General features: G+C 40.1%; 1 protein-coding gene across 2 annotated transcripts; it reads right to left on the reverse strand.

Annotated features, from left to right (window-relative positions):
• Positions 1 to 4,060: 4,060 nt before the first annotated feature.
• Positions 4,061 to 18,891, reverse strand: CCT4 (chaperonin containing TCP1 subunit 4). Of its 2 annotated transcripts, XM_036435462.2 has the most exons (14): positions 18,626 to 18,890; positions 15,109 to 15,161; positions 14,239 to 14,328; positions 12,260 to 12,368; positions 11,219 to 11,361; positions 10,094 to 10,215; positions 9,612 to 9,744; positions 8,731 to 8,870; positions 8,051 to 8,147; positions 7,853 to 7,963; positions 7,627 to 7,757; positions 7,256 to 7,490; positions 4,486 to 4,599; positions 4,061 to 4,255 (listed from the first exon to the last, which is right to left on the reverse strand). In XM_036435462.2, exons 1-14 carry the CDS (start codon positions 18,750 to 18,752, stop codon positions 4,241 to 4,243), a joined length of 1,620 nt encoding a protein of 539 aa, XP_036291355.1. In that variant the 5' UTR covers positions 18,753 to 18,890; the 3' UTR covers positions 4,061 to 4,240. The 2 variants fall into 2 exon arrangements, with proteins under 2 accessions (XP_036291355.1, XP_045436745.1); XM_045580789.1 differs by lacking the exon at positions 4,486 to 4,599 and having other exon boundaries at positions 18,626 to 18,891.
• Between the last annotated feature and the right edge of the window lie 3,158 nt (positions 18,892 to 22,049).

Consider the following 22,049-nt stretch of genomic DNA (forward strand, 5'->3'; position numbering starts at 1 on the left):
ACAAAATCATTCGGTCTGGCCCTGGCAGGGGATTAGAGATGAATTAATATAGCAAGCTAATTTTTAAGTTGATAATTTTGTGTGGCCTGGAAATGATGTTATAACTATCCAAATGATACTTGGCAGAAAAGAAGTTTCTAGTCCATTGATCTAAATGTCTTTATGCCAGTACCAGTTTTGATTACTATAGCTTTGTAGTAAGTTTTGAAAAAAGGAAGTGTGAATCTTCCAGTTACTTTTTCAAGGTTGTTTTGGATGTCAGTTCCCTTGAGATTCTATAATTTTTAGGATGGGTTTTCTATTTCTGTAAAAAAATGTTATTGGGATTTTGATAGGAATTGCTTTTAATCTGTAGATGCTTTGGATAATTTCCTCTTCATCTGCTCTTTCCCTCTTTCTCTGGCAAAGCTCATTTGAACATCTAATCATTGAACTCTTTTTTAATACATACCACAAGAGCTGGTAGAGAACACCTTACTTCCTTTTAGTTTTTCTTTGCTTTTAATCTCACACTTTTGTTTTTCTGGTCTATGCTTTTAATTTTGTTACATAGTGTCTCCCATAGTGAAATGGGAATCAATTCCAGGTGTGCAAAAAAAAAAAAAATCCATTATTCAAGAAATCTTTTACATTCAGCAAGTGTATTTTAAACACCTATTAAATACCAGACATTATTCTTTGTCCTAGTCTGTGGTCAGCAAACTGCGGCTCTTGAGCCACATGTGGCTCTTTGGCCCCTTGAGTGTGACTCTTCCACAAAATACCACGGCCTGGGCGAGACTATTTTGAAGAAGTGGTGTTAGAAGTTTAAGTTAAAAAAATTTGGCTCTCAAAAGAAATTTCAATTGTTGTACTGTTGGTATTTGGTTCTGTTGACTAATGAGTTTGCCAACCACTGTCCTAGGTCATTAGTGGAACAAAGAAGCTAATACTTTTGCCTTCAATAAATAGCTTATGTTCTATTGGAGGGAGACAGACAAGAAACAAACACTGAGAAAGCGCCATGAAGAAAAATAAAAGCAGAGAGGCATACAAGTGCCTGGGACCTGGGCTGGTGTAGCTGTGGATTGAACAATGTCCCGTGCACTGGAAGATTGCCAGTTCAAGTTCCAGTCAGGGCACATACCCAGGTTATGGGTTTGATCCCTGGTCAGGGTGCATATGGGAGACAACCAATGTTTCTTACTCTCCCTCTAAAATCAATAAAAACGTTTTTAAAAAGTGCCTGAGGGTTGGGGTAGGATTGCAGTTTAAAACAGGGTGGCAGAAAAGATCTGGCTGAGAAGGGAACAACTGAGCAGGGCGTTTATGGGGAGGTAAACGATGAGCTGAGCTCTTATCTGGGTTTCAGGTGAAGGGCACAGCATGAGCGAAATCCCTACAAAAGGAGTGTGCTGGATTCAAGGGGGCAGGTGCGAGAGGGGTAGAGAGCAAGGAGAGCTGAGGCAGAGCTGAGGGGACGGGACAGATCTAGGATGTGCCCACTAATGAGAACTTGGCTTTTATCCCAGTCAAACGAGCTGTAGGTCTGATAGTGTTGAGATTTTAAAGGAATGTTTTCAATATATTTTTTATCTCAGAGGGAGAGAAACATCAATGATGATAATCATTCATTGGCTGCCTCCTACATGCCCTTCTGGGGTTTGAGCCCATGTGTCCTGACTGGGAATAGAACTGGGATCTCTTGGTTCATAGGTTAATGCTCAACTACTGAAATACACTGGCTGGGCAAGTAGAGAAGTATTTTGACTTAAAAGATTTCAGGCCAAAACCGGTTTGGCTCAGTGGATAGAGTGTCGGTCTGTGGACTCAAGGGTCCCAGGTTCGATTCCGGTCAAGGGTATGTACATTGGTTGCAGGCACATCCCTGGGGGGGGGGGGAGGTGCAAGAGGCAACTGGTCCAAGTATCTCTCTCATCGATGTTTCTATCCCTCTCCCTTCCTCTCCGTGAAAAATCAATAAAATATATTAAAAAAAAAAAGATTTCAGGACATACCTCATTTTCATGGCAGCAAGAAAAAGCTTGCTTTACTATGAACCATTAGCCATTAAAACTGAATTACTAAATTTTAGAAAACCCTGAAACAGATTTCTAAATAGATAAAGACATCATTTAACAAATTATTTGTTAACTAATTTAGTTATCAGACACAAAGGAAGCTTCAGGCTGATTGTAATTCTCCACAAATGCAGAAGATGTCCTAGTTGTTTTTATAACACTCCTTGTGAAATACAAAAGAAATTGTGTAGGCCCAATTTGTGGTCTACTTCAAAGGCCTGGCCATTATCCAAAGTCAATAGAAACCATGAAAGCTTCCTAATGGGGAGTGCCTGACGTTTTTTTTTTTTTTTTTAAATGACCAACTACAGTGCGTGCAGAAAGAGGCTAAAGTGAGAGCAGAGATTATTTTGATTTTACATTATTCATGGTGAGAGATGATGCTTGATCAAGGTGCAATTAAGATGTTTAAAGCCACTAAAACAAGACATCAATTAAGAGTCCTCCTTATTTATGTCAATTCTCAGTATGGGCTCTTAATTTCTACCAACAAGAGTGCTCTTTACCTGGTATAGGGGAGAGACTTATGACCTTGCCCAAGGGCTTTTAAGGAGAGCTCTTCCTCTGCGATTCTTGATCGCTCTCAGCTCAAAATATTCCTAAATTGTATATTGTAGGGTGACATATACTATTATCCTTCAGCCATTAAACAGTTTGTCCTTATATCACCAATTGTCCCAAATAAAGACCATTTAAAAAAATTCTTTTTGGCACAGCTGGCATAGGTCAGTGACTGAAAGATAACCTATGAACCAGGTCATGGTTCAATCCCCAGTGAGGGCTCATGCCCAGGTTGTGAGCTGATCCCCAGTGTGGGAAGTGCAGGAGGCAGCTGATCAATGATTTTCATCATTGATGTTTCTCTCTCCCTTCCTCTCTGAAATCAATAAAAAATATATTAAAATAAATAAGAATTACTGCCATTGTGAGATGGATGAATCTTGAGATTATGCTAAGTGAAGTCAGTCGGTCAGAAAAAGCTAACCACCATATGATTTCAATCATATGGGAGATACAAAACAAACTCAAAGACACAGACAATAGTATTGGTTGTTACCAGAGGGAAGGAGTGGGAGGGCAGTAAAGGAGAAAAAGGGTCAAATACATGTGATGGGAGATTATGATTTTGAGTGGTAGGTATAGAATGCAATATATAAATTATGTAACATAGAATTATACACTTGAAACCTGTATGATACTATCAACCTTTTCAAATGTAGTTTTCCATTAGTCTAGTTAATGATACTCTTAGTCACCCCAATAAATTTAGTTAACATGTTAAGTGCCATGTCAGTCACTGGTGACTGACACTATACTTTCTGTTTGGACCGGTCAGTCACTGGTGCCGCCAGCATATTGGTGAAATTGGATATTGTGGGTTAAATGGAAAGGAAGAAAAAACAGGCTTGGCACTCAACATGTAAAAAATGAAATATCCTTTATAATAAAACCCTAATATGCAAATCGACCGGCAAAATGACCTGCCTCTATGAGGTACACTAACCACCAGGGGCAGGCGCTCAACACAGGAGCTGTCCCCTGGTAGTCAGTGTGTTCCCGCGAGGGAGCAGTGCTCAGCCAGAAGCCGGGGTTACAGCTGGAGAGCGCAGTGGTGGTGCTGAGAGCTGCTCCTGCCTCCAAGGCAGGCAGACATTCCTCCAGGGGTCCCAGACCGCCAAAGGGTGCAGGCCAGGCTGAGGGACCCTGCCCAGTGCACAAATGTCACGCACTGAACCTCTAGTTTTTGTATAAATAATATTTGCTACTTAATGTGTACAAGGAATCTCAATGAACACAACAGTGCTTATTCTTGAATAAAGGGATTAGGATTATAGGGTAGAGGAAGCCTTTCATTTTTCACTTTGTATCTTTCTGTACTGTTAATTTTTCAAACAGTATTATTTCTTTGTGAATCCACTGCCCCTTTTGTTCCATAGGTTTTTCAAGTTTCTGAAATAACAATATTGGAGGGGAGGGCACAGCAACAATAAATTAATTTACCTTTTGAAACCAAATCTTTAATATTTTCATTAAACTGTGTCAATACAATGTCAAGTAAATGCAAACTGGAAGACCAGGCCCAGGAATTCACAGGGGGAACAATATTCCAAATAAGAAACACCAGTGATCTTCCACTCCAGCTGCACTATTAGTGGCCATGATGGTGCCACTCAGCCAGATTACCGAGTGTTTACCTGGCAAAAGAAAAACCTGAGTTTCAAAACCTGTAATAATAGAATTTTAAAGATGGAAGACATTTAAGCAGTTATCCAAATCCCCCCTATTATTACAAGTAAGAAAAGAATGCAAGAGTATGAACTGTTATCACTTTGATGACTAGCAAACTATTAGTTACAAACTCCCCCAAAAATCTCTTAAAACATAAACCTTTGACCTTGTAGGAAAATTCCCACCCTATACATACCACATCATCAATTTTCAGGATGCTCCGGACAGTTTCAGTCGCTAGAGTCAGTGCACTAACTGAAACCAACAAAGGCTGGACAACCAGTTCCTCCAAAATGTTGGAAATACCACCCTGCAAATTAAATTAGCACAAGTTGCTTTTAGTGTTTGTAAGTATGCCCATCACCAGCTACAGTTATCAGTATGAATCAAGACCTTCTCAAATGTAGTTTTCCCTTACTCTAGTTAAGAAGAACACACTCTCTAAGTAAGGTCTTTTCTACACTATAAGTTGTATTTCAACTAAAATTTAGAAAAAAATTAATGCTGGATCCCCCAAATCCTAACTTCAAAACTCCTCCTATGGCCCTAGATAGTTTAGCTCAGTATATACCGTGTTAGCCTACAGACTAAAGGGGTCCTGGGTTTGATTCCAGTAAAGGACACATGCCTGGGTTGCAGGCTCGATCCCCAGTAGTGGGCGTACAGCAATTACAATGCAGCCAATCAATGATCTCTCATCACTGATGTTTCTATCTCTCCCTTTCTCTCTGAAATCGTTAAGATATCCTATAGAATAAAAGGCTAATATGCAAATACACCAAAACAACCAGTCGCTATGATGTGTGCTGACCACCACCGGGCATGTGTGGAACATGGCGGGCATTGGCTCTGGCAGGATGCTGGAACAGCTGAGTGGGGGCACCAAACCAAGACAGAGTGCCGATCACTGTCTTCGGAGCCAGACTCTGGTGGTTACTGAAAATTCTTTGCTCCTGCACGCTGCAATCCTGCCTGGTACTGTGCCTGCTGCTGGCGCTGACCCCTCTCTCACCCGCTGCCAATGCTGGAGCTGCTGCTTACACCTGCTCCAGGCCCAATCACTCAGCACTGCCAGTGGATGTGAACAGCGGATGCTGGCCTTGAGGACTTCTCCACAACCCTTGCTCCCGAGGGGCGATCAGGGCAGCAGCCGCCACTGCTGGCACCGGCCCCAATCACTCCATGCTGACAGCGGTTGTGAGTGGGGCTGGAACCATCAGCACATGGGATCAGCGGCAGGAGTGGGGCCACAGGCAGACAGGGAACCGGGGTCCACGGTGGGAGGGCCTGGGCGGGGATGCAGAGGACAGGCCGAGACCTGCCCCTGTGCCTACAGCAGCTTCCTGGCCCCATTCCTTTCAAGGTGCATAAATTTGTGCACTGGGCCCCTAGTGTACGTGTGTGTGTGTGTGTGTGTGTGTGTGTGTATACACATATACATATACATATATACATATATATGTATGTATGTATATAAAACCTTCCTCCTATGTATCCTGCTCTACCTTTACATCTCTCTCAAATCTCACTTATAAATTCTTATTACCACTATCACAGTCCCATTCTCCCAAGGATTACTGCTGATGGCCGTCACAAGCAACCCTATCTCCTGTGTTCCCTCCTTAAAATCTCATTTCATCATCTTAGCCTATTGGTTAACAAAACGTTAACAGCTTCCAACTACTGGAGTAAAAACAAAAGAAAACCATACCTCATGTTAGCTTTTATCTCATCTTTCCAAGCTTAAAGTCCAGTGTGTTACCAATATATAACTTCCACTCTAAACAATTAGAAACTTCTCAGGCTCTCTCACCTGTAAACCCTTTGCTCCCCCTTCTGAAATTTCCTCATACCCTACAAATGAAAGCTACATCTTCATAATATAACCTCCTTAGGAATTCTCTTCTATTAAAGAAATGTAACCTTGGATTGTTAGACCCCCCCCCCACCAACCCCCAAGTATTATTTGTCTCTTCAATAAAAAGGGGAAATTATTACTGTTCTCTGTATTTACCCTAGTGACTGATTTCATTAGGCTGGTGGTCACAACAGCAGCAATGGTAAATACTTAGTGTTTCCTCTTTGCCAGGCATTTTTATAAGAGCATTCTTGTTAGTAATATATTTAATTCTCACAATTAGACTACAAAGGACCTATTAGTCTCTGTTTTTACAATTGAGAAAACTGAAGCAGACTATGGAATATGCCAAAAAATCAGCCAATAAATTGGCAGAGCTAATGAACTGATAATACTTTTCACTTAAGGCATAATTCATCTTCATTCTCACTCATTAACATAAATTATCCATAAAGCCTAATATTCAAATCCTATTTTACTTTTAATTACAAAGCTTTTCATTAAACAGGTAATTACAAAGCTTTAAAAATGTTATATTAATTGCCCTGGCCACTTTGGCCACGTGGATAGAGTGTCAGCCTGCAGACTGAAGGTCCCTGGTTCGATTCCAGCCAAGGGCATATTGCCCAGGTTGTGGTCTTGATCCCCAGTGGGGGGGCGTACAGGAGGCAGCCAGTTGGTGGTTCTCTCTCATCACTGATGTTTTTATCTCTCTCTCCCTTTTCCCTCCTTTAAAAAAAAGAAAATATATATATATATATATATTATATATATAATATATATATTATATATATATACACACACACACATATTTTATTGATATTTTACAGGGGGGGGGGAAGGGAGAGAGATAGAGAGCTAGCAACATAGACAAGAGAGAAACATTGACCAGCTGGCCTCCTGCACACCCCCCACTGGGGATGTGCCCGCAACCAATGTACATGCCCTTGACCGGAATCGAACCCGGGACCCTTCAGTCTGCAGACCGACGCTCTACCACTGAGCCAAACCGGTTTTGGCCCTTTTCCTTCCTTTTTGATGTCAATAAATATATATTTTAAAAAGTTATATTAATATTTTATGCAATAATTAAAGGTTAAATTATTACCTTTCGGACATTAATGCCGGTCGTTTTTTCTCCATGGGCATGCCGGTTTCTTAGTTCTGTAACTGTAGAGATGGGATTCAGGCCAGCATTTTCAGCAAGTGTAGATGGAATTACTTCCATAGCATCTGCAAAAGCACGAACGCAGTAGGATTCCATGCCACTCAATGTTCGTGAATATTCAGTTAACCGCAGAGCCAACTCTATTTCTGGAGCACCACCTCCTGCAATAAGAGCTCTGAAATTCACAAACATACTTTTAGCCTATTTTATCTAAGAGAAAGCTATTTCAAATAATTTACCATTTACACCTTTAAAATAGTCAAAATACGGAAGTTTTAATGTTCTAAATGTTACTTAGCAATTCATATTACCTGTTCTTCACTAAACAGCGGATGACACATAGGGCATCGTGAATGGAGCGCTCAGCTTCTTCAATAACCAACTTGTTAGATCCACGAACAACAATTGTAACTGTTTTTCCAGGGCTTGAACAGCCTGTAATCTTCAGTAAATATATTCCAAATTAGGTATTTGGGATAAAGATTAAAATAAACAAAAAAACTCCAGGCAAATAAAGCTTAATTATAATACTGTTACCTTGATCAGCTTGCCAGAACCATTTAAATTGACCTCCTCAGCTAACTCAGCTGACCCCAGCATGTCAGCAGTGAACTGGTCAATATGAGCAACTGGCTTGGTTCCAATAGTCTGGGAAAAATGATCAAATCCTCAAATTAAAACATGTGATTATTGGACACTTTTACACACACACACATATATATTAGAATATTTTACCTTGCAAATGAATTCAATATCTTCTCTTTCAATATCCTTAACCACCATAATCTTCATTTTGTTTAGGAAATGTAATGCAAGATCACTTAAAGCATCTCTACAATAAAAAAAATCAGTCATTATGTCAATGCTAGGTTAAAGATATTTGCTGTTCCACCATTTTTTAAGGTTTTCATTCTTTTACTGTTGTTTAAATAAACAATGTGTGGTGATTTCCAATGGATATTAAAATGTACCCCAATGACACTTGGAAAACACACAAGATAACTATGTCATTGTTTTTTAAAAATACTAAGTAAGTGTATCTCTGATAATTAAAACTTTGATACTTTCTGATTGAGAAGAACGATTAGTGCATTGTCCTGATACACTAAGGTTGCCAGCACATAAAAGCAGCAACCAATGAATACATAAATAAATGGAACAATAAATAGATGTTTCTCTCTCTAAAATAAATGTTAAAAACTTAACATCTAGGATATTGGCTAGAAAGATTATACACCCCACATTTAAATTATTACAATGGGAAAAGAACCTATTTTAGAGTATTCATCAGAATGTCCCAAAATGCAGATTCATTAGCTGTCTAGTGGTTTATCTACTTCAAATGGTTCTGTAAAAATTGCTAGAGGGTATCCAAAATCAATTATTATTAAGAAGTAAACATAACAGCTGCATACCTTAGAATAGATTTTTGTATGAGAAGAACATTACATCCTGTTTTTTTAATTTGCTTCACTAAGTTCAGAATATAGGCTCTCTCCTCTCGAAGCACTCGGTCCATCTGGACATAGTCAGAAACTACTATCTGATTATCCATCTGTTTAGAAAAGAAACAACATATTAAAAATTTACATATAGGAGTTTTGAAATGAAAAATTTTCTTAATGAAAATATTATTATAGTATAAATTCAAGCAAAATCATACCAAATATTATACATAAACATGCATAGAAAAAGTCTGGAAAATCCAGGTGGCATGGCTCAGTGGTTGAGCTTTGAGCTATGAATCAGGAAGTCACAGTTCCACTCCCCATGGTCAGGGCACATGCCCAAGTTGTGGGCTTGACTCACAGTAGGGGGCGTGCAGGAGGCAGCCAATCAATGAATGAATCTCTCTCATCATTGATGTTTCTCTCTCTCTCTCATTTCCTCTCTGAAAAAAAAAAAAAAAAATTGGTGAAATATATATATATTAGAAAAAAAGAAAAGGTCTGGAAAGATGAATGTACATCAACCTTATTGCAGAGATTTTTTTATGCTGTCATATGTGTCTATATACATAAAAGTACAGTTTAATAAAATGTAAAATGACTGTTATTTACTGAATATGCCCATTCTCTTTATACAAATATTTTACTGAAATAATTTCACTTGCATCCTTGTTACTTTGTCATGTTCTGTGGTGTCCAACAATTTCTGCCTTTATTTCAATTTTATTAATTCTTTTGAGACAAATACTTATCACTAGTATCAATATTTTCAATTTTTATGACAATAAAAATAAAGTTATTAGAAAGTTAAACATATATATAAATCAATTTTATTTGGTTCTACTTACGTCTGTTTTGGGAGCAGATAAGCAAAACTGAATAAGCCCAATTTTAGCCTTTTCGACTCTGGTTATACCAGAATTTGCCACCTTCTGAGTGAGAACCAGCCCTTCCACCAACTCACAATCATCAATTGTCCCACTAAGAAAAAAGGAAGGGAATAGTTAAGAAGGAGCAGAAATCTGTAAGTTTAGATTTGTAACAGATTAAAAATCATCAATCCAATAAAATGTGCATCAGCCTCACTCACATTTATTAGTGTCCCATTCCTGAACCTCTTTGATCACACTATTACCCCGCCATGATAAGGGAATGTAAACAAATTCTTGAGATTCTCAGATTAATAATAGTACAAATTCTCATGAAAATACAAAAAAAAGCTTTGTGACTTTCACCTATTTTTCATTTAAAAGTTATTTATTTTTGGAAATAACTTAAGCTTACTTTCAAAATTAATTTTTACTCATTAGTTATAAATAGGTCTGCTTACCCAAGTTTCTTAACTATTTTGATATCTCTAAGATCTACACTTGTAGCTGTGGCTGGGTCAATCACTTTCATAACTGCATCTACACTCATTGGAGAAAGAAGACTTGAATACTGAGAGACAACCTAGAATTAAAAAAAAAAAAGTCAGTTTCACAACAGAAAAAGTCCTAGTTCTTTACTGACATAGCACTTTTTTTTGGATGGTGGGAGAGGGAAAGTGAGAATATATGAGAAACATTCCATACAAACTGTCTTTTTTCAATTCAGATTGTCAGTCACCAAGAGCATGAAATAAAAATCTATAGGAAATCTAAAACAAAGTTAATTTTATGTGGAAGTTTCTTTCTTTTATTTTTTACTAGCCGTTAACCATTTATTTATTTTAAAAATGAATAACAAACTTTATAAACTAGCCATCCGTGTGCCCCTCCTCCCCAGCACATGCCTGGGTAAGTTGGTTATTTTCTGCCTTTATTCTTTTTTTTAATGTGGAAGTTTCTTATTTAAAATGAATTTATGTATATGTGTACCTCTAATACTGAGGGTGCTGGTAAAAATAGCTAGTGGCTAACATTTATTGAGCACTATATGCCAGTGGTCTTAGTACTTTACATTTCTATAATCATTTAATCTTCAAATGTCAATTTAATATTAGAAGAAAAGAACATATTATATAATGCTGATGAAAAAGAAAAAACAAATGTGACACTGAACACGACAGAAAAGAGGTGACATAATTTCCCAAGAAATTAAAAAAAAAAAAAATCATTGTTTTAAATTTGATAACTAAAAAAAGCAGCACAGACATTAGTTAAGAGATGGACTACGGATCTTTGTCCTGGTTCAAATTTCAGTTCTATCCCTTATTGTGGGTCTTGGATGAGTTATTTAACTTCACTAGACCTATTTTCCATCTGTAAAATCGGGATACAAATTATCTGACAATCTTGGAGTAAACTTTACTTGAATTCAGTTATACAAATTACTATGTCTAGCCTCTGTTAATTCACATTGAGACTTAACACATATGAACTGTATAGCAACAAACAAAAATCAAAGCACAGGAGTTGTGGTTCTTAACAAAACCGTACATTGTAATTTTATGATCCCTTAGCATTCATCTCACCTTTGAGTTCAATGAAGTGGCTGCACTATTTAACAAAGTTTCTCTGTCACTCAGTTCCACAGGTCGAGACATGTCAACCAATACTTCAATACCTTTTACCAAAGCTTTCTGGAATGACTCCGAAATGATAGTTGGATGAATTCCTGTCATTTGTGAAAATCCAGTTAATTATATAACAAATAAGCTAAATATTTGACACACTTAACAATTTTCTATTCGTTAAAATTTCAAAACAACCATAAGTTTTAAATTATCTATAGATTAGCTTATACTTCAGTTACTATAATGGTTTGCATAACTTTAACTGTTAACTATGGGTAATAATTTATTTCCATTTAATTTGGAATAGTTCAATTACACACATGTGATATTTAAAAGGAAAACCAAAGTTAATATTTTTAAAAACAGCATAAATCCACATAAATAGGATAAATGACTGGAGAGTCACCACTATGATTAAGCACTATTTACTAGAACAAGAACCCATACTTTCTCTCCCAAATCACATCTAGAGCCTAAGGTTAGTAACAGCACTACCACTTATTTTTGAGAAGCAAAATTCTATAAAGTTCCATCACAAAGAAGTTTGGATAGATTTGTTTGATGTGCCCCACTGGTTACACATAAGGGTGGCAGGTTCAATTCCCAGTTTTTGTGCTTGCGGGAGGCAACCAACTGAGGCTTCTCTCTCCAAAAATCACTTAAAAAAAGAAGCTTGGCTAAAGATGCTATAGAGGGAATAAAAAGTGATGGAAACAGACTTGACTTGGGGGTGTTGAACACACAATACAATGTACAGATGATGTATTACAGAATTGTACACTGAAACCCATATACTTTATTAACCAATGTCACCCCAATAAATTCAATAATAATTAAAAAGTTTGGCAAAAAGGAGAAGCAAAAAGAAAAACATTTCTACTTCATATAATAAACCTAGCAAAATTTAATCTTAAAAATCCTAGTAAAGGTTATTCCAAATTAAAACTTAAATCAGACATTACTTAACTTGAATAAAAGTATGTCCTATGTTCTACCTACCTTTCTGAAGAAGCTTGGTACAGGAATCTAAGAGAGAGCCAGCAATAATGACCACCGATGTAGTGCCATCGCCTGCTTCTATATCTTGTGCCTTAGACAACTCTACCAACTAAGTGAATAGAACATTTAAGTTGTTCAATAAGAAATGTGAGAATCTAGTAACATCTAATTCAAATATAAAAAAATAGAAATGGCTTTCACATCAGTGTCACAATTTGATTATTATCAATACTATAAAATTCCATTTAACTCACGACTTTGGATTTGTTGTCTACCATGGTTTTCATTATAAAATGATAATCCCTCCTACCCTCCCCCCCAAAAAAAGAAAATGATAACCCACATATTTATAGCATACAAAATTCTACTTATATGTATAAAAAATACATTATGATTTTTGGTTCAGACTGTGGATTGTAAATATTTACTTCCCAGCTACTTAAAAAGTTTCTGTCAGACAGCATAATGTTATACCATAGGTACTTTGTAATCTTGGAAGCTATGATATGGGAATTTCAGATGAGGTTACAGTGTCATTTTGGAGTCCTTTGCCAAGTGTATCTGAACTGACCCCTGCATTAGCATAATTTGATTCACTTAAAAAGTCATCGTTAGCCCTGACTGGTTTGACTCAGTTGATAGAGCATTGGCCTGTGGACTGAAGGGTTCCAGGTTCCATTCCAGTCAAGAGCATGTTCCTTGGTTGCAGGCACATCCACAGCAGATGTGCTGATGGGTGTTTCTCTCTCATCTGATGTTTCTAACTCTCTATCACTCTCGTCTTCTCTGTAAAAAAAAAATCAATAAGCTCGCTGAGACTGGTTTGGCTCAGTGGATAGAGCATCAGCCTGTGGACTGAAAGGTCCCGGGTTCGATTCCAGTCAAGGGCATGCACCTTGGTTGCAGGCACATCCCCAGTAGGGGGTGTGCAAGAGGCAGCCGATTCATGTTTCTCTCTCATCGATGTTTCTAGCTCTCTATCCCTCTCCCTCTCTGTAAAAAAAAATCAATAATATATATATATTTAAAATCAGTAAAATATATATTTTTAAAAAGTCATCATTACATAATTTAAAAACTCACAATGCTTGCCCTAGCTTTTTGACTCAATGGACACATTGCTGGCCTGAAGACTGAAGGGTCCTGGGTTCAATTCCAGTCAAGGGCACACACCTCAGTTGTAGGGTCAATCCCCAGTCCTGGTGGGGCGCATGTGGGAGGCAACCAATCAATGTCTCTCTCCCTCCCTTCCACTTGCTCTAAAAAGAAAAAAAAAAACAATGGAAAAATAACCTTGCCGAAACCGGTTTGGCTCAGTGGATAAGAGCGTTGGTCTGCGGACTGAAAGGTCCCAGGTTCGATTCAGGTTAGAGACATGTGCATTGGTTGTGGGCACATCCCCAGTAGGGGGGTATGCAGGAGGCAGCTGGTCGATGTTTCTCTCTCATAGATGTTTCTAACTCTCTATTCCTCTCCCTTCCTCTCTGTAAAAAAAAAAAAAAAAAAAAAAAAAAAAAAAAAAAAAAAAAAATCAATAAAATATATATATTAAAAAATTTTTTTTAAAAAAGAAAAAGAAAAATAACCTTGGATGAGGATTCAACACACACAAAAAAATAATAAAATTTTTAAAATTCACAATGCTGCCCTAACAGGTTTGGCTCAGTGGATAGAGCGTCGGCCTGCGGACTCAAGGGTCTCAGGTATGATTCCAGTCAAGAGCATGTACCTTGGTTGCGGGAACATCCCCAGTAGGAGGTGTGTTAGGAGGCAGCTGATTGATGTTTCTCTCTCATCGATGTTTCTAACTCTCTATCCCTCTCCCTCCCTTTCTGTAAAAAAAAAAAAAAAATAATAATATATATTTTTTTAATTCACAATGCTTAAATTATATCATGTGATGAAATAAAACAAATTTAACCGTTTACCAAATATCAAACCATACACTTAAAAAAAACCTCATCTAAAATTATACTTACCATTCTGGCTGCTGGATGTAACACTTGCATTTGTTTCAGAATGGTGGCACCATCATTGGTAATGGTCACATCGCCTTTTCCATCTTGAATCTGAAAAGTTTTCATTATTTTTTTAATAAGCTGTGATTTCAAGTTATTTTACTTATCATAATTTATCAGTATTAATAGGACAACCTAAAAGCTCTATTAATTTGGTAGAGAAATTAATTTATGTTTACATAGCTTACAACTGTGCTTAATTTCAAACTGTATACTAATATAAATCATTGTACTAAAAGTATGCATAATAGTCTAACTTTACAAGTAAAACAGCTGGCTTTGTTCCAATTACTTTTTTATTTGTGAAAGAGAACTGATACCATGGATGCCCCAAAATATAGCACCATGAATGTGAACACAATTCCCTTTTTCCATTAATTAGCTATTATTTTTAAAACTAGAAACCTGGTGCACAAAATTTGTGCAGTCGAGGATGGGGTCCCTCAGCCCAGGAGCCGTTGGGGGATGAATGACTGCCGGCTTAGACACCAAGCTGGCAGTAGGGCATCCTTGGAGTGGCCGCGGAGACAGGAGAGGCTCCCACCACCACTGCTCCGCTGGCCTGTGGGAGTGCACTGACAACCAGGGGGCAACTCCTGCATTGAGCGTCTGCCCCCTGGTGGTCAGTGCGCATCATAGCAACCGGTCATTCTGCTGTTATGCCAAGGTTTTGGGTTTGAACTCTGGTTAGGGCACATACTAGTACAAGCTGCAACCAATGAATGCATAAATAAGTGGAACAACAAATCAATGTGTTTCTGTCTCCCTAAAAATAAAATCTTTCAGAGTACACAACAGCATTCAATAAGTAATGAATGATTTCGTTTTTACCATTTTATCCATTCCTTTTGGTCCAAGGCTTGTTCTAATAGCATCAGCAACAGCTGCAAAGGAAGACAAAATCAAGACTCTAAAAGAGCAAATTACTTTTCTTCTCAAATGATCTTTTTGTCATTATAAGGATATTGTGCAGAACATTTTACCATGTTCACTAAAGAAAACTCATTGTTTAATAACAATCTACTGGAAACAAGGTAACTTACTCCTTTAATTGTAGGACACACACTTCATGCTTTGTTGTTAAAATCACTATACATAGTCCTTATGCTCTATGACAGAATAAATTTTGAGGATTTCTCTAATCTTACTTTAAATGTCAAAATGATATCTCTAAACATGGACTGTATTCTTTTCTTTCAAAATAAGACAAGCAGTAATAAGACAGGCTAGATCTCCTACCATAGTATGTACCTTATTTGTTTGACCCCCTCCTTCCAAAAAATGAGAAACAAACACAAAACTAAAATCATAGCTTTCCGTCATTATCAATGTTATGAAACATCTCTAGATATACAGTCTACCATGACAAAAGTTATTTATAATTATCTGTTCATGATTCTTTTTCCTATTTCATTAGTCCTCTTACCATCTTCTAAGAGAAATTGGAATTGATGAATAATACTTGACCCTTTTCTTTGACAAGGTCTGGACAACTGATTAAAAATTTCCTTTTCTCACATACCATCTCACTCCATATACACAGGGTTGAAATTATGCATTAACAGTTTCTGTGTACTCCACAACTAGCATTAAGTCCCCCACCCCGCCCCCTCACGTGAACAATAATAGATAACCTTAAAGAGCTTAAGAGAAAATGTTTGGTGTAATTTAAAAATTATTTTTTTTACCTAATTATTGAGGCTGCTGTTCCTAATTGCCCAGTCAATATTATTACCCTTCCAAGCAATTTTAGAGGCCTCTCACGGCCATAATTCGACAAGCAGAACAACCAATTCACTGGCTGGGTGGCACAGTTGGTTGGAATCATCCCATACATCATAAGGCGGTGGGTTAGCCCTAGCTGGTTTGCTCAATGACAGAGCCTACTATTGACTTAAGGACCCATCAGATTTGATTCCAAGCAAGGGTACAGGCCTGGGTTGTGGGCTAAGTTCCCAGTGGGGGGTGGGCTTGGTTCCCAGTGGGGTGTGTGCAAAAGGCAGCTGATCAATGATTCTCTCTCATCATTGATATTTCTATCTCTCTTTCCTTCTCCCTTCCTCTCTGAAATAAATAAAAAAAAAAAAAAAAAAAAAAAAAAAAAAAGACAAAGAAAAGGTGGTGGCCTGGATCTCCAGTCTGGGTGTGCATGGGAGGCAATTGATCAATGTTTCTCTTGCACATGTTTTTCTCTCTCCCCTACTCTCTTTAAAATCAATTTTAAAAAAAGAATGCCCTTAATTCATCTACTTGAAGACACTAGAAAAACATACATTATCAAAACACACACACACACACACACACACACGGCCTGATGCATGAAATTCATGCAAGGGGCTCTCACAGCCCCCGAGCCTCACGCACTGGTCTTTCCAGAAGGTTGTTCCCCCGCTGTTTGGTCTAAATATTAGCTCTTTATTACATAGGATTATTACGCAGGATTACATAGGATATATTTTAGACTGCTTAACATCTCCCACAGTGTCTGAAGTTTAACATACACCAAGTGGCACACTGTACTGTCTGTTACATGATTCATACAGAATAATACTAGACATAACATTAAAAAAACAAAACAAAAAAAACTGGCTCCCTGAATTAAACTAAAGATGCATATTGCAGCAGCTTTTCTCAATTAGTTTGTAAGTTTTGTCTGACTTGGAAAGACTAGTGCCATTTCGCTCTGAGCTCTCCTTACATAATCTAGGACCTAGATTCTAGGTGGCATTTCTTTCCCACATGCATATTTCCCTTGTCCAGTTTCAATTCTCTGTTCACTGCTGTTTCAAAGGTCATCTAAGTAAACCTTCCATGCTGTATCTTGCTTGTTTAAAATCTATCATATAGCTCTTTTGACCCTCCACATGGCCCAAAAATTTAACATCTTATTTCTAACGTAATAAATCTAAACTTGCACTATGCCCCCTAGATAACTACCCACCCCATCTTTATTTCCAGGTATATTCTCTCCTGAATTTCCAAATGACTCTCTAACTCTGCTGTCATTCTGGACATTCTGAGCTTTCTGAGCTCACTAGGCCCATATCTGAGCCTATTCTTATTCCATCATCCTTCTTCCAGTGTATAGTAAGCCCTCACTTGTCATTGATAGGTTCTTGGAATTACAGCCAAATGACATATAAGGAAACCAGTTTTACCATTGGCTAACTGATAAATGCAACAGTTACTAGGGCATCTTATCAACGATATAAAGAAACCACATTGAACAAAGCATTATTCGAGGACCTGCTGAATCTGTTTCTTAAGCAATCATCACATCCTCAGTCACCTCAGATGAGGACCTCAAACAGGTATTTGTAAGGCTGTATTTTATATATAGGGGGCTCTTCATATGCTTTCTGACTTTATGCCCACAGCAACCCTACAAGTTAGCTATTAACTCGATTCTACTGAAAAATGATTTCTAGCCAGGGCAGTTTGTCAAATCCTCTCCAGGATACCAGGCCCTTCAAGATTTGGCCCAACCCTATTCTTCCAATCTCACTTTCCTGATCATCCCCCTCGTCCCCCTCTTTTCTCATGCCCGAATGAAATACTCATTATACTCAATACACATCACACACAATTTTTTAAGCCTTGTTCTCATCTTTCCTTCCGGAATCTATCTGAATTAATTTCTTTTAATCCTCACAACTCTAATAAGAAACATTTCCCTTTAATGTTATAGGTAAGAAAGACTCGCCTAGAAATTGAAGATTACAAAGCCACGAAGTAATGGCAACAAAGCATGAAACTCGGGTCTTGATTGCCAGTGTTCTGCCAAAAAACCCAACTCTAGCAAACTGCTCATGTTTCTTGATTTGCTTGTGTTTGGTTGCACATGCATAGAGAACTTAAAAGCACAATGCAGCTTTCCACAATTATTCTCAAACAAAACGGGTCAATCTGTCCCCCACACCCCAATATGAAGGGTCACGCCCCAACTTATAAGCACCCAGAGTTGACCCAATTCCATTCAACAGCAGAGCGAGGCCAACTTATTTACGTTATTTTTATAATAACAAGAGGACTTTTAAGTATGATGCAAACATTTTACTAACGGAACCAAGAGGCAGATAAGCGACAGGGCTTAACTGTCAGAACCCAAGGGACCGCTACAAGCCTGAGTGAACAGGCTGGAACACGATGGGTGTCCAGGTTGCAGAATGGGCAGAGCCCAAAAGCCTCCATACCCCGGGTGGATTACTATCGGCAAGAAGCAAAAGGATCCTCTCACAGGGCTGGTTCTACTTAAGGACAGATGGGGATCCATGACCACCCAAAAGCAGGGTGAGAACGCAAGAGCTCGGCCCCGCAGGGCCGCGGGGCTAGGCCCGGGGAGCGATACCTTTGGCCGCGGAGATGTTGCTGAAGCGGATCTGGGCCGGCTTATCCCGGTCCTGATAGGCGCTTTTGTAGCGGCCGCCGGCAGCTCCGGCGGGCGCCCCGCTCCGGGGGGCCACGTTCTCGGGCATGGCGAGCTGTGCTGGGTCTGCGTGGGGCTCAGGAAGGACGGATGGACGCGGATTACAGCCGGCGGCGAAGAGAACGCGCCCAACGCCTTCACGAACCTTCCAGAATGCAGCGCCTGGAGGAGGGAGGAGAGAGCGGAGGGGGCGGAGACGGAGCAAGGGGCCTTCCTGGCGGCGCGGCGCCGGCGTGACGTAGCAGGCTGCCCGCCGCGCGCCCGATGACGGGATGCACCGGCTACTTCCGGGCTTGCAAGGGATGTCGGCCTCCGACGCTGGGGGTTCGGAGGTCGGGTTGGGGCCGCGGCGGGGCGAACTCTTGTGTGGTAGAAAGGACAACCCTCTGTTTTAAAGGCGGGCGTTGGGACACCCCTGTCTCCCACTTCCGGTCCTCGGCTGTGAGGTCCCTTAACTGGGGGTGTAGTTCACTCCTGGGTCGCTCCCTGCCGCTTTGGGCTCAGCTGGGTTTTGTCCCGCCGCGTGTTTTTGTATTGTACTCATTCTGAAAGGGAATCGGAGGAGAGAGATTGAGATGTGCGTCTGGTTCCCTTTGCTTGAAGTGTTAGGGTTGATTGTCTCCTGCTGATTGATACTGGGTGGTACTTACAGATCTAAATTCACCCTCGTTAAAGGCTAGAGAATCTTAAAGGTTTGGAAGCTGTGATCGCCTGCCAGGTCAGGACTGCTTCGCTAGTCAGTACAACGCCCTCGTTTTACACCAGTTTTTATCGCATAACATAGACACTGGTTCTCAGGGAGTCATTTTAATAATGATCACTCAGTCTTGCCCAGTGATAAACCCGTATATATAATTTTATTGAGTTTTTACAGAGAGGAAGAGAGAGGGACAGAAAGCTAGAAACATCTGTGAGAGAGAAACATCAGCTACATCTTGCACACTCCCTACTGGGGATGTGCCCACAACCCAGGTACAAGCCATTTACCGGAATCGAACCCGGGACCTTTCAATCTGCAGTCTGACGCTCTATCCACTGAGCCAAACCGGTTTCAGCTCTCTTTCTCTTTCTCTTTGTAGTCACCAACACAGTACACTGTGAAGTCTCTGAAGCAGGAATGTGTCACCTAACACATACCTGTACGCATATTTTTGGAAGTCACAGGAGGTTCTACATAAAGATGCAGGCATCGTGCTGAAACCGGTTTGGCTCAATGGATAGAGCATCGGCCTGCGGACTGAAAGGTCCCAGATTCGATTCCGGTCAAGGGCATGTACATTGATTGCGAGCACATTCCCGGTGGGGGGTGTGCAGGAGGCAGCTGGTAGATGTATCTCTCGTCGATGCTTCTAGCACTCTATCTCTCTCCCTTCCTCCCTGTGAAAAATCAATTAAAAAAAAAGATGCAGGCATCGAGCTACCTCATGTTTCTTAGTCACCTAAGTGTAGTTGTGCCCAAATACACATTGAAAAATATATTTTAATCTCCTTTTATTTTTATTCTAAATAACAATTAGGTTATTATATTGATTCTTAAATTGAGATATAATTCACATACTGTGAAAGTCATCCCTTAAAGTGTACAATTCAGTGAATTTTATTATATTTACAATGTTGCACAATCATAACCACTGCCTATAATTCTAATCTAGACCATTTTCATCACCTCCCTATAAGAAATCCAGTACCCATTAATGTTATTCTCCTTTTCTCTAGCCTCTGGCAACCATTGAACTACTTTCTGTATGGATTTGCCTAATCCAGACATTTCATATAATGGGATTATATGATTGCTATCATTTTGTGCCTGTCTTCTTTTACTAAGCATGATTTATTTTTATTTTATTTATTTATTTTTTGTTAATCCAAACCTGAGGATATTTTTTCATTGATTTTTTTAGAGAGAGTGGAAGAGAGAGGGAAAGACAAAGAAAAACATCACTGTGAGAGAAACACATGGATTGGTTACTTCCAGCAGGAGCTCCAACCAGAGCCAGGGCAGGGAGGAGCCTGCAACCAAAGTGCCTTGACCCGGTTCCAACAGGGACTCTGGTCCTCGGGCCGAGGCTCTGTCCACTGAGCCAAACTGGCTAGAGCTACTTAGCATGTTTTAAAGGCGCATCCATGTTGTTGCACGTATCAGTATTGCATTCCTTTTTATGATTGAACTAGAGGCCTGGTGTACATCATTCATCACTTCAGCCTGGCCTGCGCCCTCTCAGGGGATGTCCTTAGCACTGCCTTGAAGGCCTGAGAAGCTCTCACCACTGCCGCTGCTCTGTGCAATCCTGAGCCTGGCTTCTGGCTGAGCAGCACTCCCCCTGTGGGAGCGTCTGCCCCCTGGTGGTCAGTGCACGTCATAGCGTTGTTCCACTTCAATTTGCATCTTAACCTTTTATTATATAGGATAATACATTGAATTTTTGAAATTATATGGTTAGATAACTAAATTATTATGCATGTCATTTCAGGCCAGTAAAGATGTTGGCAAAATATCTGTTATGGAAAGGAGCATTGGATCAGAGGCGCTGATGTAGCTGGGAAGATTAATTACATAAAAAGGCAAGTAACCATTCAAGTAAAGGCATTATTATCAGGGGATAGTTAAGTTTTCTTGGACAGGTAAGGATTAGGCAGAGATTAGATCTGAGTGATAGCTTCTACTCAGTTAGTAGGCTGATAAGGTCTGGATGAGATGCAGCCATGCAACCCTATCTCAAGTGATCGCCAAGTGTTCTTGCCTTTGCGTGGGCCTTGGCGTAATGAAGACAATCAGCCGGAGCAAAGTGATCCTTCTGGAACTGAATGGGTTGCAAAACTCTAAGGGGATGGGTTTTTGCGGAGCAGAGCTGGCCGCTGCCCTCACCGGCTCCTGCTAGAACTTGGCTCCCACGCCCCCGCCCGCCCCCGCCCGCCCCCGCCCGCCCCCGCCCGCTCCCGCCCGCCCCCGCCCGCCCCCGGCTCCGCGGGAGCTATTTTGGCCCGTCCAGGCCGCCGTCCGCCCGCGGGGCTGCGCTCAGCTGTTGGGGGCGGGGCCTCCGTGGCCATGGCGGGCGAGCTGGAGAGCTCCAAGTCCCTGAGCGGGCTGCTGAGCGGCCTGGCTCAGAGGGATTTCCACGGGCACCCGGGCATTACCAAGGAGCTGCTGCGGAGCCAGCTCTACCCGGAGGTGCCCCCCGAGGAGTTCCGGCCTTTTCTGGCGAAGATGAGGGGGATCCTTAAGGTACCGCTCCTCCCTGCAGCCTCCGCTTAGAGCCCGGCCCCTCTCCCTCCTTTCGGACTCGTCTTCTCCCCCTCCCCAGCCCTAAGCCGAAAAGGTTTTCCTCTTTAGACTTCTCCATGGGGG

The sequence above is a fragment of the Pipistrellus kuhlii genome, unplaced genomic scaffold (genome assembly GCF_014108245.1).
Source record: "Pipistrellus kuhlii isolate mPipKuh1 unplaced genomic scaffold, mPipKuh1.p scaffold_m20_p_13, whole genome shotgun sequence".
In the NCBI taxonomy this organism is placed as follows: Eukaryota; Metazoa; Chordata; class Mammalia; order Chiroptera; family Vespertilionidae; genus Pipistrellus; species Pipistrellus kuhlii.

Bases quoted from the DNA above. Each gene is read 5' to 3' on its own strand.
- CCT4 (XM_036435462.2), bottom strand. From the start codon at position 18,752: ATGCCCGAGAACGTGGCCCCCCGGAGCGGGGCGCCCGCCGGAGCTGCC. The intron at 9,745-10,093 runs GTAAGCAGACCT...CTTTTTTCTTAG, and splicing joins AAAATAGTTAAGAAACTTGG to TGGGACAATTGATGATTGTG. The intron at 7,758-7,852 runs GTAACAGTATTA...TATTTACTGAAG, and splicing joins GTTCTGGCAAGCTGATCAAG to ATTACAGGCTGTTCAAGCCC.